The sequence below is a fragment of the Pollachius pollachius genome (assembly GCF_949987615.1).
Source record: "Pollachius pollachius genome assembly, chromosome: 7".
NCBI lineage: Eukaryota > Metazoa > Chordata > Actinopteri > Gadiformes > Gadidae > Pollachius > Pollachius pollachius.
In genome coordinates, this window is record NC_136940.1 from 16,057,819 (window position 1) to 16,074,265 (window position 16,447).

The 16,447-nt window shown below is 41.3% G+C and overlaps 1 protein-coding gene across 2 annotated transcripts; it reads left to right on the plus strand.

Annotated features, from left to right (window-relative positions):
* Positions 1–815: 815 nt before the first annotated feature.
* kdm4aa (lysine (K)-specific demethylase 4A-a) lies at positions 816–16,224 on the plus strand. Of its 2 annotated transcripts, none has more exons than XM_079739748.1 (22): positions 816–932; positions 1,749–1,892; positions 2,390–2,565; positions 3,110–3,224; positions 3,601–3,794; positions 4,096–4,145; positions 4,398–4,501; positions 4,602–4,739; positions 5,329–5,558; positions 6,302–6,438; positions 6,815–7,203; positions 8,038–8,134; positions 8,370–8,554; positions 9,441–9,645; positions 11,290–11,366; positions 11,955–12,010; positions 12,113–12,221; positions 12,712–12,900; positions 13,657–13,827; positions 14,173–14,292; positions 14,394–14,486; positions 15,262–16,224. In XM_079739748.1, exons 2-22 carry the CDS (start codon positions 1,758–1,760, stop codon positions 15,400–15,402), a joined length of 3,111 nt encoding a protein of 1,036 aa, XP_079595874.1. In that variant the 5' UTR covers positions 816–932; positions 1,749–1,757; the 3' UTR covers positions 15,403–16,224. The 2 variants fall into 2 exon arrangements, with proteins under 2 accessions (XP_079595874.1, XP_079595873.1); XM_079739747.1 differs by having other exon boundaries at positions 826–932; positions 1,724–1,892.
* The last annotated feature ends 223 nt before the right edge of the window (positions 16,225–16,447 follow it).

Genomic DNA, 16,447 nt, shown 5'->3' on the forward strand with positions numbered 1-16,447 from the left:
CTCTCTTGTTATGCAGGAAAACCGCCAATCTGGCAAACCCGCTGTCAGCGTAGAGCCGAGCAAGTTTAAAAATATTTTCTAGACAAGGCTTGGTTCCACCTTTTAATGCCGCTGTTGATTTTTTTTTAAAATAATTGTTTGTATTGTTTTTTTAAATATCTGTATTCACTGCATGATCATATCACTGTATATTTTTACCGCCATGCGAGCCGCAAATAGAGGCTTGGTGAGCCGCATGTGGCTTGCGAGCCGCGCAATGAGTAATACTGTACTAAAGGAAGGGAGATGTTGTAGGGTAGTGTTATGCAAGCCGACAGCTCCCTCTGGTGGGCTCGGGTGTGTATGCACTCGGTAGCTAACCCGCGTCAGTCCTGTTATGTGCCAGCTCGTTAATACATGTTACTAAGAGACACAACCCAACTCCGTGTATTTTTCTATGCTCCTTCACTTGCAACAAATAGCAGTAGGCGAGAATCGTTTTCTTAAAAGCTATTTCCAGCAAACCGCTTCAAAAACATGTTTTCTAGAGCTCAAATACAATGTTTACTTGTTGGGAAAACACCATAATGTCTCCTTTAACAACCAGAATAAAAGCCTGAAAAATGATAATACAAAATAAAATATTTAAGAAACGACTCTGTAGATGTTTGGTCATACAAATTAATATTACAGTAATTAATTGTATTATAACTTATACGTTATTATCATAATATATATTGAAGAGGCTCGGTCTGTCAAGAAGAACGCGCCGTAATTGGCTTATACGTGGCGTAAGGCCCGCCCTCTCCGCTCTCGGTGTAAACAAACCCACACTGGGCATGCGTACGACACTGAATAATGGAGGACTATCTTTTTTACCCAGACTGATTTTTTATATTTACATGATACTAGCGTTAACTAGAAACCGATACAATTCATGCTCGTATATATAGGTAAGTCTCAGTTTAGAACTAAGATATTTTCTTATTTATTGGCACTACTAGGTTCGCTATCTAAGTTTGCGAGTAATAAGTGTGGACGATATGCAACAAGGCATGTTTGCTGTTGTAGCTTCCCAATGTTTGGTAGCTCAAGCCTGTCCGATTCCTGGCCGTTCCTACTGTTAGTTTTTGCTACAACAATTGATCAAATACATAGAGATCCTACTTCTATTTAGTTTAGTCACTGTTTAATGTAACTCTCGCCGGATATTGGTGGTTTGCTACACTGCGTTAGCCTCGGCAGGACATGTCAACCAGTACTAGCATGTTAGCTACCTAGCTCGCTTTATTTATCATAGTGCAGTGTTGTCTCTGGAGCTTACTTTTAAAATATTGTGTTCAGTCAACATAATGTACTCATCATTTTGCTATTAATATTAACTACGTTTTCATACGGCTATTGTTTTTGCTGACGTGCAGTTAATATATCTTACTTGGTAGTCTGTTAAAAGTTAACTAATGAACCCTTCACTACCAACATGGGACTAGCTTTAGCTTGGTGTTGCCCTCCGTGTGGATCCTTTAATGAATCCTGATCATAAATGACCGTTAACTTCAAGGAATGTCTTGCATTTATTTCGGGGGGGGGGGGGGGGGGGGGGGGGACAATGAAACTGCCAGTAAACCCGATTCATCAAAACCAAGTTACTGCCATGGAAGTTTTTAAGTATAATTCCGTGAAATATAATTGCATTACTTTCTCTCTTATTTTAATTATATAAATATGTATATATTTCTTAAAGAGTTTCCTCCTTGTGCATGCTAAAGTCACCCAAGATGACCACGGACCCAGCTCAGACAGATGGCAGCGGGATAATGACCTTTAGCCCCTCGAAGGAGGAATTTAAATACTTTAGCCGGTACATTGCCTATATGGAGTCTCAAGGAGCACACAAAGCTGGCATGGCAAGAGTAAGTATTATTTATTTTGTTTAAAACAAGATGATTTTGTCAATTCATATATTCATTATTACGGCACAGTAATTCATACATGAACTGTTGAAAGCACCACAGGATATTAGCACATTAGTATGAAATAGCTATGGAAAATACATTTTTATTTACTCTTGGTTTTCCAATATGTATTCTTTACTAGGTATCAACAAGATTTTTTACAAACGTAGATTTTCACTATATATATACAACAAGATAAACTGTTGTCATATAGGCCTTATGCATATGAATTGTGTGCAATGTTATTGGCTGTGGATACACTTGAGGTAACAGGGTTGTAATAGATGGTTAGGACCATCCAGGTAGTAGTATTTACAGACTCCTATTTATTAATCATGCAACCAATATACTGATTCCACAAAGTGTATATTACCTAGTTGTTAAATGTTGCAGAAGGTTTATTTTGTTTTTTTGTAATAAAGTGAATGAGAGCACGACATTTTCTTCATTCTCAGGTTATCCCACCGAAAGATTGGAAGCCAAGGCGGAGTTATGATGACATCGATGATTTGGTGATCCCTGCCCCCATTCAGCAGGTTGTGACAGGACAGTCGGGTCTCTTCACACAGTACAACATCCAGAAAAAGCCCATGACGGTCCGAGAGTTTCGCAAAACTTCCAATCTAGACAAGTAAGCCATGCAGCATTATTACGGTGTTAACAATAGATAATATGTCTGCATTGTGCACATGTGAATTTGGGTCTCGCATTCATTATGCTTTTCAAGACCTCACCATGTGGGTGTTTTGAAGCTGTAACTGCAGCCAAGGGAAGAAGGTTGACCTTAAACAGGTCACATTTTTATATTTGAGGTTCCCAAAGTTGGCACATTCGGCAGAGTGAAAGCGCTTTGCATGGTCTGGAAGCAAATCTATCTATCTATTCAAGGTTTAAGGGGGATGCCATTTTCCAAACGCTGCACCCGCGCTGGTCATTTTGGCGAGACATGCTTCTTGTAAGTCGCTTTGGATAAAAGCGTCTGCTAAATGCCCTAAACGTAAATGTAAATGTAATGCTTCTGGAGTAAAAATCTGCCAAGATAACTCTTCATCAGTCTATTTGTAAGGGCAGTTACAGTTGTCTTCCTATGGATCATGTACTCTAACTGTTATCTTCTTCATAGAGGTGTTGTGTTTGTTTTAGGATAAAAACTCGAACATTGTCTTTCCCTCTAGGTTTTGTAATCCTCGGTATGTTGACTTTGAGGAATTGGAGAGGAAGTTCTGGAAGAATCTGACTTTTAATCCCCCACTCTATGGAGCTGATGTATCTGGGACACTGTACGACCTTGTATGTAAACAAATTATTTATATGGTTCAATGTATTGTTGAAGTCTTGTATGGCATTTCATGATGCCTGATAAGCATTTGTATCTTGTTAATGATATTGGCATTTTAAATATCATTGAAGATGACACAAGATATAGTTGGAACAAGGTTATGGTAATTTTCTTGAATAAAATAAATATCATTCAATAAAAAAGATAGCAAGAAAAACATAAGATGGGCTACCTACAAATATTCTGCCTCGCCCTTAAATTACGTTTATGGTATCCTTCTTTGGTGGTGTACATAGTAAAGTACCTGGTTGGTACTTGGTTATCTAACACATGCATTGCTAACCCAGCCAATCACCTTTCTTTCCTTCACCATCCTTTCCTATCAAGGATGTAAGCGAGTGGAACATTGGCCATTTGAACACAATCCTAGACACGGTTGAACATGAGAGTGGGATCAAGATCAAGGGAGTCAATACACCATACCTATACTTTGGGATGTGGAAGAGTACATTTGCCTGGCACACAGAGGACATGGATCTCTACAGCATAAACTATCTCCATTTTGGAGAGCCCAAATCTTGGTAAATTCTACGTTTAACCTTCCCCTCCGATTCGTGCATAGCTGTCATTACCACCGCCTAAACATTATATTTGATTGATCACCCAACCTGCATATGCGTTGGTGTATAGCTTAGTGGTTAGGAATGCTCATAGGTCTTCGATTTAGGTTAATTCTTGAGATTTACTTGTCAATCTTGTTCAGTTGCCAACGCTTTTACTAACTATTGACAATTGACTATTGATTAACATGTTTAAAATATTTATAGTGTTCGAGAATGTTGATGTATTTCTGAAATATCTGTGGTTCTTTACCGTGCACAGGTATGTTGTCCCTCCAGAACATGGCAAACGTCTAGAGCGGCTTGCAAAGGGTTTGTATATACAATAATCTCACATAAGCTGCCCCCACATAGCCACAAGGAAGAGGGATCGAACACACAAGCTGATTAATTATTTTAGTTACCAAGGTTACTGTCATGACGATGAGTCAATTTGGTTTAATAATTGGGTCATAGTCTACATGGTAAATTTTTGTTTTGTTATATTCGTCATCACCGGCCACTTTATGGAGACTGATGCTCATAATAAGATAAAATATTGATACTTTTTTTGCTTTTTTACAGGATTCTTTCCAGGAAGTGCTCAGAGCTGCGAAGCTTTTTTGCGACACAAAATGACCCTTATCTCACCATCCATCCTGAAAAAGTATGGCATACCTTTTGAGAAGGTGAGCTTGTCATCTATTATGAACAGATGTTCAACATTTATATTAATTGACATTCATTTTTGTATTATTTGTATTTAAATGGTCCATGTTTGATGTTTAGGTTACGCAAGAGGCTGGGCAGTTTATCGTGACCTTTCCGTTTGCTTATCACGCTGGATTCAATCATGGGTTCAACTGTGCAGAGTCAACCAACTTTGCCACGCAGCGGTGGATTGATTACGGCAAACAAGCAACCCTGGTACTGTTTGCTTCACACTAAGTCCCACCACAACTTTACTCAGGGGTTGATTGCACTCAGCCACACTGAATATTCTGGATTCAGGAATCGAGCACCATGCTCCAATTCCATTTATATCAAAATAGGTCTTATATACATAGTCTCATTCATCAGTATGATTGTACTTTTTATATAATAGCAGACTCATTTCAACTTGATGCCTCATAATTAATATAAGTCAACAATCAAAGGAACAGGCTGGCGCTAAACTAGCTAGACTTTCCACAGGTTACCTCAGGTACCCCAATTAACTCAATTTTTAATAGGCAAGATAAGGAATATAATGAATGAAACAGATTTAAACTTGTACAGTATCAAGGCTTCTTCCTCAACCTTTCTAGTTATTTGCAAGGTTGATAGTAGAATAACACAAGTTACAAGTGCCACCCATGACTTTTTTTCAGGAGTGGTTACCAAGGATTCACACACATGGACACAGTTAGACTTGTAATGCATCTGTGCTATTTTTATTAACTAGCCTAGAAAAGAATCATGCATTACGAATTGTATGATGAAAGTAAATTCCATTGTTTTTTAATTGACTTTTCAGTGCTCCTGTAGTCAAGACATGGTGAAGATATCAATGGATGTCTTCGTGCGCAAGTATCAACCAGAGCGCTACGCGCAGTGGTTGGCCGGAAAAGACAACGCGCCGATCGATCACTCCAAACCAACACCCGAAGCAGCAGAGTTCATCCCGGGACATGAGACCCTCGAGCTGCTAGACCCAACCGCGAGTGACCTTCAAGAAGCTGCAAGCACCATCCAAGAGGACAAAAGGTTGGTTTTCATGCTCACAGAAGGGAGGCATTTGCATGGCATCAGAGCCACTGCGTATAGGCGGCAGTGGCTCTGGAGGTTGAGCCGGTTGACTGGGAACCGGAAGGTTGCTAGTTCGATCCCTGGCTCCCTCTAGCGATTGTCGAGGTGTCCCTGAGCAAGACACCTAACCCTAACTGCTCCAGACGAGTCTAACTGCTCTGTCGCCCTGCATTGTTGAAACCGCTGTCATTGTATGAATGTGTGTATGGTTAGGTGAATGTTAGGCAATAATTGTGAAGCGTTTTGATTGGCCACCGGCAAAAAATAAATAAATAAATATATATATATATATGTATATATACAGTGTATAAATGCAGTCCATTTACCATCCAATGCAATATTTTGTTGTTCCTCAAGTTGTGTGTTAACATGCCATAGCATTTTTTTTAAGTAGCGATTTAATTTATGTCTGAAACATTAACAGTTATTTTAATGGAATCGTACCGCCTTTCTTTTCCAGTTAAGTTGCTTTTTTAGATATAGATCCCATGTGTTGTGTATCTATTCAGGTCTGCGATGTCTGGATTTCTGTTTGTTGTGTTTTTTACTTACATAGCTTATACCCAAGGAGCACAATAACCATTAAATTCTTCCTTTCAATGCATGAGTTTTGGTCGAAAGACATACGCTACATACGTACTGTATGTTCTCTCTGAACAAACACATTAATATGATGGCAATAATTGATTTTTTTGCTTCAGTGCCAAGCAGGGGACAAAGCGTTTCTATGTGGACTTGGTAGTGGCTGAGGATGGCAGCTCGCCACCGATGGAAGACGACAAGAGAGAGGATGAGGTGGATGCGGTCAAAGCATACAAGGAGGTGGAACCAGACAAAGGTACTGCACAATGCACATTTATATTTGTCTAATCGGGGGGCATATTTTGTTATTATCTATGGTATGAGAACTACCAAACATATCCTTCAAATATATAAATAAATGATGCCACTTTTTTGTCTGTTATCTCATCTTTAGAGGGCAGGTCTAAAATATATGGTTCATATTGGTCCTCTTGATGCATATTAGTATGGGAAAATGGGGAAAAAAACAATTAAGTATTTGTTAGTAAATATTGATTTTATATCAGAGTTTATTTACTAAAATAGAAATACCTTTTGTGTGCTGCCATTGGAAATGTGTTTATGAGCCGAAAACATCCTTGTGAATATTGAGGCTAATCTAACTATACATCATCTCTGTTCTCCTCCCGCAGACATCCAGGGCCCCAAGGACAAAGGGGTCAAATCCAAGCCCAAAGCGCAGTCTAAAGCCCATGCCAAAAAATCAGCCAGAAGAAGAAGTCCTGGGAAAAACTACAACAACAATGGCGTCCTAGACACGGACGAATCCCCAGAAAACCACCATGAGGCCGGTGCGCTCACCCTGGCCCTGAAGTCTGAGACGCTGGACGAGGAGCCCCAGCTAGCAGGCAGCTCCAGCCCGGCTCCCAGGCTCTTTCAGATGGCCCTGAGTCCAGCCGATGTCCTCCATGTCCACAGCTACGCCAAGGGGGACTACGGGGATGACGAGGTCCAGGTCAGGGAGAAGGAGGAAGGCATGAACTACAGCACAGACACAGAGACGGATGCACAGGATAAAGGGGTGAGCAGCTAAAGCGTCAATACTTTGCTTTGTTTGCTACAAATGCTGATTTATGATCCTGACGATAAACCATCCTCGCTATTATTTGTACATAAATGCGGATTACAAACTGCAGTTTGCTCTCTTTTTATATTGCAAGGAGCAAACTAAGTGGTTAAGTGGATTAAACTGATCTTAATTTAACTTTGATTGTTTTACTACTCTAATGAGGCACCACTTCCCTGAGTAGGAAAATAACACATTTTAGGTATTAGATTATACTTTAAAGATTAATTAACCTAGCCACTTAATCTACCTTTCTCTATCCAAGTCAGTTGTTTATATCATCTATCAACCATGAGGATTCTTCTTCCTTTTATTGCATTTTATTAACACATAAAGGGGGGTGATGTGCATGAAAAAAAATTGGGAGTAAATAAGCAAACAAAACGTCAAAAACCTAAATCAAACCAAACACAAATAACTTAAAGGTGTATGTAGAATACAGTGGCATCTAGTGGTGAGGTTGCAGATGCATCCAACTGAATACGTATTGTTGTATAAGGCCATGGTGTTGATGTGTTGACCTCCATCTGGGCAGCAGTTGATTTTGATGCATGCTAGAAGGTTAAGAAGTCTGTGTGGTTTGGATACTAGGGGATAACACATGCCCCATCCTTTCTAGACGCTTTTGCTCAAAACGTATTATTAACCAAACTAAACCCTTGCTTGATTGACCGTATTAGAACTTAACCCAAGTAGCATGTAGCTATATTTAATTCTTAATCTCTCTCTCTCGATCTCAATCTCAATCATGGTTCACCACACTCACACTGACGACATGTTCTCCTGCAGGATGCAGATGAGATGGCCACAGATGAAGAGTATGAAAGCCACCTTGGAAAGCTGCCAAGACACCATCCACTGATCAAAGATGGCATCAGTGATGAGGGTATGGAATAACCGGACACAATACAAAATGAGAATAGAATATGACAATTAACAGAGAAAAACAGACTCGTGGATAGCTGTGTTTTATTCTTGAGAAACGTTCTCGTTATGTCGACACTTTGTAATGGAGTAAATAGCCGCTGTAGAAAAGTTATGTAGTGCAGATTTGACCCATGCCTCTTTGAAACGTGAACATCCCTGTGCTTATCGGTTTTATTCTGAATGATGGATTTCAGAGGTGGCCGAGGACATGCCTCTAGAGGACGAAAGCCACGATGTGGGGGAGAGCTGGACCAAACCCTTGGCTCAGCTGTGGCAGAACAGACCTCCCAACATGAAGAAGGAGAGGGAGTACAACCGTCGCATGGGCCTGCAGCCCCCCTACTGCTCCGTCTGTACACTGTTCAGGACCTACCAGCGGGTGAGACCTCTAACATGGGATGCACAGGGGCGCGTACATATTTATGACACATTGCAAGGACACCTCCATTACGGAAGTATAGGAGCACAGAAATTTTATTGGTAGTAATGTTGTTTTGTTCAAGTTTTAGTAATTAATCGTTCAATTATTTTTCATAATGGGGAGACATGCTGTGCTTTGAAATGGCCACGGTTTGTCATGTGAGATGTATGGCCAAGTTTTGATTGGCCTAGGGCCCTAGGCTATGCTACTATTTAGGTTGTATTAAGGATTTAATACATTTTAATCTACTACAACTCTCGTGAGTCAAGCACCATACAGTGTTCTCAAAGAGGCGACATGGTGGGACAAATGCAGGTGTCGCTCATAAATCTTACAACGGGTTTAATCCTGTATTGTAGCAGGTCACAGAGACGTAGGCCTCGTCCACAAAAATATGAAAATGTATTTTCCTTTCCACACTAATGGCGTCATAGCAACTATCTCTGTCCACAAGAGAACACAAAAACGCCGCCCTAACCATGCCAGGCAAGTAGGGGGCGATACAACTTGATGTCAAACCCAAAGGAACATGAGCAGCATGCGCTGGGCTATGCTGCTCATAGCCCAGCTACTTCTTGAACGGCAAATACACAACACCTACTGAGGAAGTTAAGCTCTGTTAATCTGTAAACCTGTATTGCTTGTAGGTTTCTGGTGCATGAGTAATGTGTGAAACAACAGTTGCCATGCTTAAAATCAAGGTTACGATACCATCGTTGTTTTTTGTGTAAAACAAATTAAATGTATCAACAGTATAAAAAGGCAAGCCTGCTGGAAGAACTAAAGATTGGTTTTCTTTAACAGCCTGGGGCAAACCTTCATTCCTCCTTCTTCTCCTTTCCAGACGGAGTGTACCAGCGGAGGAGAGAGCCCTGTTATGGCGTCCGGCGGCCGCATGCGCACCAAGCCGCTGATCCCCGAGGCATGCTTCACCACCATCACCGAGGAGGACGCCGAGTCGGAGGAGCAGACGCCCACGCCCCATCTCCACGATGACGGGACCAGCCTGCTCGTCAGCTGCTCCCAGTGCAGCGTCCGTGTTCACACAAGTCAGTGCAGCAGAACATACTCCTTGTTGGATGCGGGTTTTCCATCGCACAGGTTGTAGTTTGGTTTGGTTCAGGGTCAGGGAAAACATACGAAACAGGCATGTGCCTCAATGGGAAGAGATGATTGGAGCGGATTAGAACGTCTTGTTCATCTCCATCCATGGGACCAGGGCAGGTACACATCACATTGTATAAAACAGGTTAGAGTACAAAATATTTTCGCTCGCACGCACACACACAATTGCAATCTTATGGTTTTATATATCTGAACATAACTCCTTAAAACAACTTGAAGTTGGTTGTATGTAGGGCTGCAACTAACGATTATTTTAATAATCGATTAATCGGTCGATTATTTTATCGATCAATCGATGGATCAGATAAAAAAAGAAACATTTGTAATTGGCACATCTTTATTCAAAAACTGAACATTACTTAATCATAACTGGGTTAACACAAAAAAAACATACAATGTATGATATACATTTATATATATATACAGTATATAAGGGATGTCCATGGTTAATCAGTTAACCGATAAGATCTTTAACCGGTAAATACTAACGGTTAAAAATAAATTAAATCATCTTAATTTCTTAACATCGTTAATTTTCATTGATATTGATACCATTTGAGACTCCTTAACGATCCAAGTCTTTATTGATACCACTATTGATAGTTTTGTATTTTGTTGAAATAGAACTTGTACTATTGCTTTAATTGCTGATAAGATGATCATAGCTCAAGATAGGACGTTAAACAGGTCATAATTCCATCTTACTATCTATTTTATATTGCTGGGAAAACAAGTTTTCGCCAAATTTCTTTTTTTTTTTTGTGTTGCATTTGAACACATCAATCATATTACTGAGCCGACCTGAACACATCACATTTGACACTGTTTGCTACTTTTTTTAAGCTAAAAAGCTCTATATCCTGCCGATTTTAACATGGATTTAAAAACTGGATTACTATTTTTAACTGACGGGACTTTCTACACCGTCCAGTTGTGTGATTACTACCGCTGCTTTGAATGGCTGTTGATGCACGCGGTGCCAACTCCGATCCCGTCTGCACACCGTCTGCAGCAGCAGCAGCTGACAGAGTTTTTGGTTGGACTAGACGGATACTGAGTTGAAGGGAGTTTTTTTTTAACCCAAAGACAGTGATGGTACAACACTTTTATATAGGCCTACAGTCCAGTGTTAAGATATGACCAAAATACAAGCTGTGGTCGCTCACACTAAAGCTTGCTGTGGGCATGCATGAACCATGAGCCAACCTGTCGGCGGCTGGCTGTAAACAGTGCCGCTCCTACGAGTGACGTATTAATCGCGTGACTCAACGAATCGATGAGCAAATTCGTTGCCAACGCTTTTAGTAATCGATTTTTATCGATCCGTTGTTGCAGCCCTAGGTGTATGCTATGTCACCTTTTCCGAGGAAAGTTCGCAAATGTCTTGATGTATGATTTTATCACTCATGCTAGGTCATTTCAGATGTATTTTCTTTAACCTTTATCCATAATGCTTGACTTTCTACTTGGTGGCAACCATTTTGAGAGGATGAAGCACAAATGAGTCTTGCGTTTTCTTTTCAAATCAAAGCAATATTGATTACTTGGTGTATATCTTGTGTTTGCAGGTTGCTACGGCGTAGATCCAGCAAATGTGAGCAAGGACTGGAAGTGTGCACGCTGCAGGGCCAATGCCATGACTGAGGTCAGAACATGTCATTGGTTGTTTATTCAACATTTCTCCAAATACAAACATAACTTTGTGGCTTTGTGATAAAGACATTATCATAAACATGCAGATTTTTAAAGTCTAGGGACCTTAATCATTTTTTATCAAATAAGCTGTTACAGTGATGTATGATCAGGGGGCGGTTGTGCTTGGATTGCTGGATGATGAGTAGCTAGTTGAGATCTGAATTTCGATTGTATTTCCCTGTTTCACATTGACATTTCTGGGGCAGGTTTTGCATGTGGGCTCGTCTCAATTAGATGGCTCTCCCTTTTAATTCGGTTGAAAGCCGAAATGTTCACAAACTGGCTAAACGGTTAGATTTGGTTCTGTGACCAGAGCAGCTGCCGTCTCAAATAACAAAAACGGAGGCTCTGCAGCAAAGGATGCTAACTTAGGAATTCAGTTAACTCATGCGCATCAAAGTGTACATATAACAATATTGTGCCAGCCCTAATTTATGTATTTATAAATTATATTTCATCGATTTGTTTGAAAATACCAGTCCCAAATTTCAAAAAGAGTATTAATGTTGTCTTCAATGTGTTTATTCTTTCTCTCTAGAACTGCTGTTTGTGCTCTTTAAGGGGCGGGGCCCTCCAGAAAGCCAACAACAACAAGTGAGCGGAACCACACCACCTCCACTAGCATGTGTTTAATGTCAGGGTAGTGATCATTGAGCTTACTTAAGAGATGTGACCAGCGGCCTGTTTGTGTTTCAGGTGGGTACACGTGTTGTGTGCAGTGGCCGTGCTCGAAGCACGCTTTGTCAACATCACTGAGAGAAGTCCTGTGGACCTGAGCGGAATACCGTTGCAGAGATTTAAACTTGTGAGTTCCTGTAAATAATATCTTTATTTGCTTTGGTTTTTGTTTGATATTGTCCATGGTTTTATCCGTGAACAAAAGGGATGGTTATAAAACAGTGGGAACAACAGAACACTTTCTACTTTGCTGGATGTTTTTCCTGCAGTTTGTGACTTGTGGAATGGAGGTCTGAATTTGTCCCTAAATGAGGCTGTATATAATTAAAGGTGGTTGTTGGATTCTTTTCTAGCCAACTGTTAGTCCATTAAATGGAAGACACTACCTATGAGACATCCTCAAAACTTCCACGTGCTTGAGTACAACATTTTGTAGTTGTCTGTCTGTACAATTCTTTAAACACATATATTTTCTGTTGATCTCGTGATCCCTTACTGCTTGCCAGCACATGCAATGTTTACATTTCATATTACGTACCACAACCTATAAACCTTTCCTACCGTTCCCCACCCCCCTGCCCTGTCTCTTTTAACCCTGTGTCGGTCATGTCGTTCAGAAATGCTACTACTGCAAGAAGCGCATGAAGAAGGCGTCGGGGTGCTGCGTGCAGTGCTCACACGGCCGCTGTCCCACCGCCTACCACCCCACCTGCGCCCAGGCCGCTGGGGTGCTGATGCAGCCCGATGAGTGGCCCTTTGTGGTCTACGTCACCTGCTGCCGGCATAAAGGCCCCACACAGATTGAGGTAAGCCCCCGTTTCCAGCCTGTCCGCAGTAGCAGGGCGGTTGTCGTGTTTCTTCAGTCAACGCGAGTAAGTCCATGCAGTTCCTTGTCACAGAGGGCACTCGTTTCCAGGTTGAAATGATTTATACGTTCACCTCCGCGCTGCACGACGTAGCGCACCAACCCACAGATTTGCAGTACCCAAAAAGCTAGATGGTTTTGAGCTCTATCTTATTGTGTTTGTTTGAGAACACATCACCCGACCTGGTAAAACGCACAATGTCCCATCGCATCTCAAGAGAACGCACCTTCAAGGCATACGCCAAGATGCCATTAAATTGCCATTTGCCTGTCTTACCCAGATTACCCAGAGTTGTGTGATTCCGGAATCATCAGTGTGTGTCCAGAAGGGGAGCTTGCTGGGTTGACATTTACTTTCCCTGGGCCACTTCCCTAGACCTGCAGAGTTGCAGAAGCCTAGCTCCTGTTCATGTGAGGGAATACACTTAATATTAGCATGTTCAGCTTATTCAAAACGAATGCACAATTTTAAAAAACAAAAACAACACAATTGTAGTTTGTGTACAAACACAGTTATTTTCGGTGCTGTGATTTTTAGGCTACTACTGATGTTCCAGCGTTGGGTTTGTCGGCAAATAACTTATTTGGTCTTGGCCGACACGTAAAAGATCTGCTTCTTTTGAGGTATGCCAGCCCATGAAAGTGTAAAAAGTGAATGTGTTGTTGCTCATCTCACGGCCTGACTCGCCCCTCCCAGCGTAACAAAGCAGCGATGCTGGAGCTGACGGTGGGACAGAAGGTCATATGCAAACACAAAAACGGCCGCTACTACCAGTGTGACGTGGTGCAGCTATCCAAGGAGACCTTCTACGAAGTCAACTTCGACGACGGCTCCTTTAGCGACAACCTTTTCCCAGAAGACATTGTGGTAGGTTTGTTGGTGCTTTGGTGTGCTTCTCTACTTAGAGATTAAAATGTATATTATAGGTATAATATATCATATATAGACATTAGAATATTTGAAATATGAATACTAATTTCTCTTCAGAAGTATTGCTAAAAAGAACAGGCAGAAATATGCTACAGATATAATATCACTACCCTAAAGCGGGACTTGAATAATATATTTGCGTTCTTGGTAAATGTCTGCTGAATCGTTTATCCACATTAAGAGGTTTCACACCGTATTATTAAACACAGACCTATTATTTGTCAGTGAATCACACAAGGGTCCGTGTCTCCTCCTTCACTGAGTTCTTGTGCAACCCCTCAGAGTCGGGACTGCGCCCAGCTGGGGCCCCCCCCGCCCGGGGAGGTGGTCCAGGTGCGCTGGACAGACGGACTCGTCTACGGGGCCAAATTTGTTGCAACTCATGTGACTCAGATGTACCTGGTAAGAATTAAGTTGATCTGGCAGAAAAGTTCTGAGTTCGCCAATTATTAATCATTCGTGTTCTGTAACGCAACAACACAACAACCGTCGTGTCTCTTCAGGTGGAGTTTGAGGACGGATCACAACTAACGGCCAAGAGAGATGATGTCTATTCCCTGGATGAAGAGCTGCCCAAGAGGGTCAAGTCTAGACTGGTTAGTGACACTTGAGTTCAGTAATTGTTGTTTTTTTGTATTATAAGTCTGTCCAGATTTGTTGATTCCCCATTAAGCTGTGTCCATACTAGACATTTTCAATCCAAACAATTACAAAGCAACGCCCCAGCACACATTTAACGATTGACTTGCCGATTTTCCAATCTTGTCTGGGTACGCACATAACCGCTGTCTTTGGGGAACACAAATCTTAGACCGACGTCCTACGGACAAGTTTTCCTGAGAGTGTGTTCGTCCACAATGTTTTTCCGCAATGACAAAGTGAACACAATCGTGGACGCCATATAATTTGCTGTATTTGTGGAGCTATATGCATGGGAAGAAAAGTAAAAGAAGGCAACCTTTTTTTCCATCTTTTAAGCTTTCACCTGCTCCTCCTAGTGAATACACACTTTTCTTTAGCAGGTGAAAATTCCCCTTTGAATATCTGTCCTTGACCCCAAACATGTACATAATCTAGAGTTTAGATAAAGTCCAACTTGTTTGAGGTTAAAGACAGATCCATGGCCTAGATTCAAGACCACGTCTTTGACCCCAAACAAGGTTGTCAAGAGAAAGATGAGCGTCTTTCACTTACACACGCATAACGTTTACTGGGTCCGACTCTACCACGTACCCCCTTGGCCTTAAAGAGAATGTAGTGGGGGCCCAGCTTTAGGAAACTGTAGCAGTCCAAACGAGCATGGCCCGTCAGGGTGGCTTACTTCCTCTCAAACTGATCTCTAATCCCTATGGGCTTTGGCTCTGTCTCCAGTCCAAGGCGTCAGACATGCGCTTCGACGGCATCTTCGAGGATAAGGACATCATCCGCGAGTCCAAGCGCCAGAGAGTGATTAACTCCCGGTACCGGGGGGACTACATCGAGCCGGTCATCTACAGAGCCATCATGGAGTAGCCGCCTCCCGAATGAACTTGGCGTCCGCCCAGCCACAGATCCACCAGCACATGTAAACCTGTTACCGCAGTTTCACTAGAGTGACCTTAATGTCGTCTGCCACACAGAAAATACCACTGGACAGACCTTTTTTGTTATTGTTGTTTATAATTAATCAATTTTCAATAAGTTATATGAGGAATATTGAGTATTTGCTTTTGACGGTGAGAAATACGATGTCATTGTAGCGAGACAAAAATACAGTGCAACATGTTGAAGTGCAACCCTTTTTTATTTTTTTATATTAATAGCTGAATGGCAACCTCAATGCAAAGCAATACAGGACCACAGCACTTCTACCACCAGAGCAGTGGTATGTTGGTTGAATACATCAATTGAAATCCATCCCATGCATTGGGAAAAACACTTGTAACTCAAAATATTTTAACGTTGCTTCTAACGGCATGGCACCCATGACTCCATTCCGAATACAATATTTGTAGAGATAAAGTAATAGTTTTTAGGTTTTATACCATTTATTGTATGTATTTATTCTTATTGTGCTCATATATTTGTGTTTGTGTCTATGTATATATATATATATACATACACACAAATATATGAACTCATATATACAATCTAAATTAATCCCTGTATGAGGAATCAGAGTAGTTGCAGTGGCGTTTCTATTTGCTGAAGGAAGGCCTGCTCTAAAAGGTTTAATTGTACATTTGCTAGGTTACATGCTCTAGTGAGTGCAGACTTCTCTGCAATGCCAAGCACATCGAAAGCATCGGCGTCCTCTCACTGGTGCCTTCAGCTGTCTGCCATTTGCTTTCGCTGTCACTCTTCATTGGTTCAGTGAAGATGAATTTTACGTTATTCTCATTATTGAATAGGGGTGGGGGGGGGGGGGATTTATTGCAATGTTAAAATGTATTTTTCATCGAAGACAAGGTCTGTGGATACTTTGTCATTTAAATGTCTTAAGTTGTCCGCTGTTCATAACACAGGAAGCAGTCATGGTGCGGCAGTCCTGCCTTTCGCTCTGGTTCCACATTGTGCT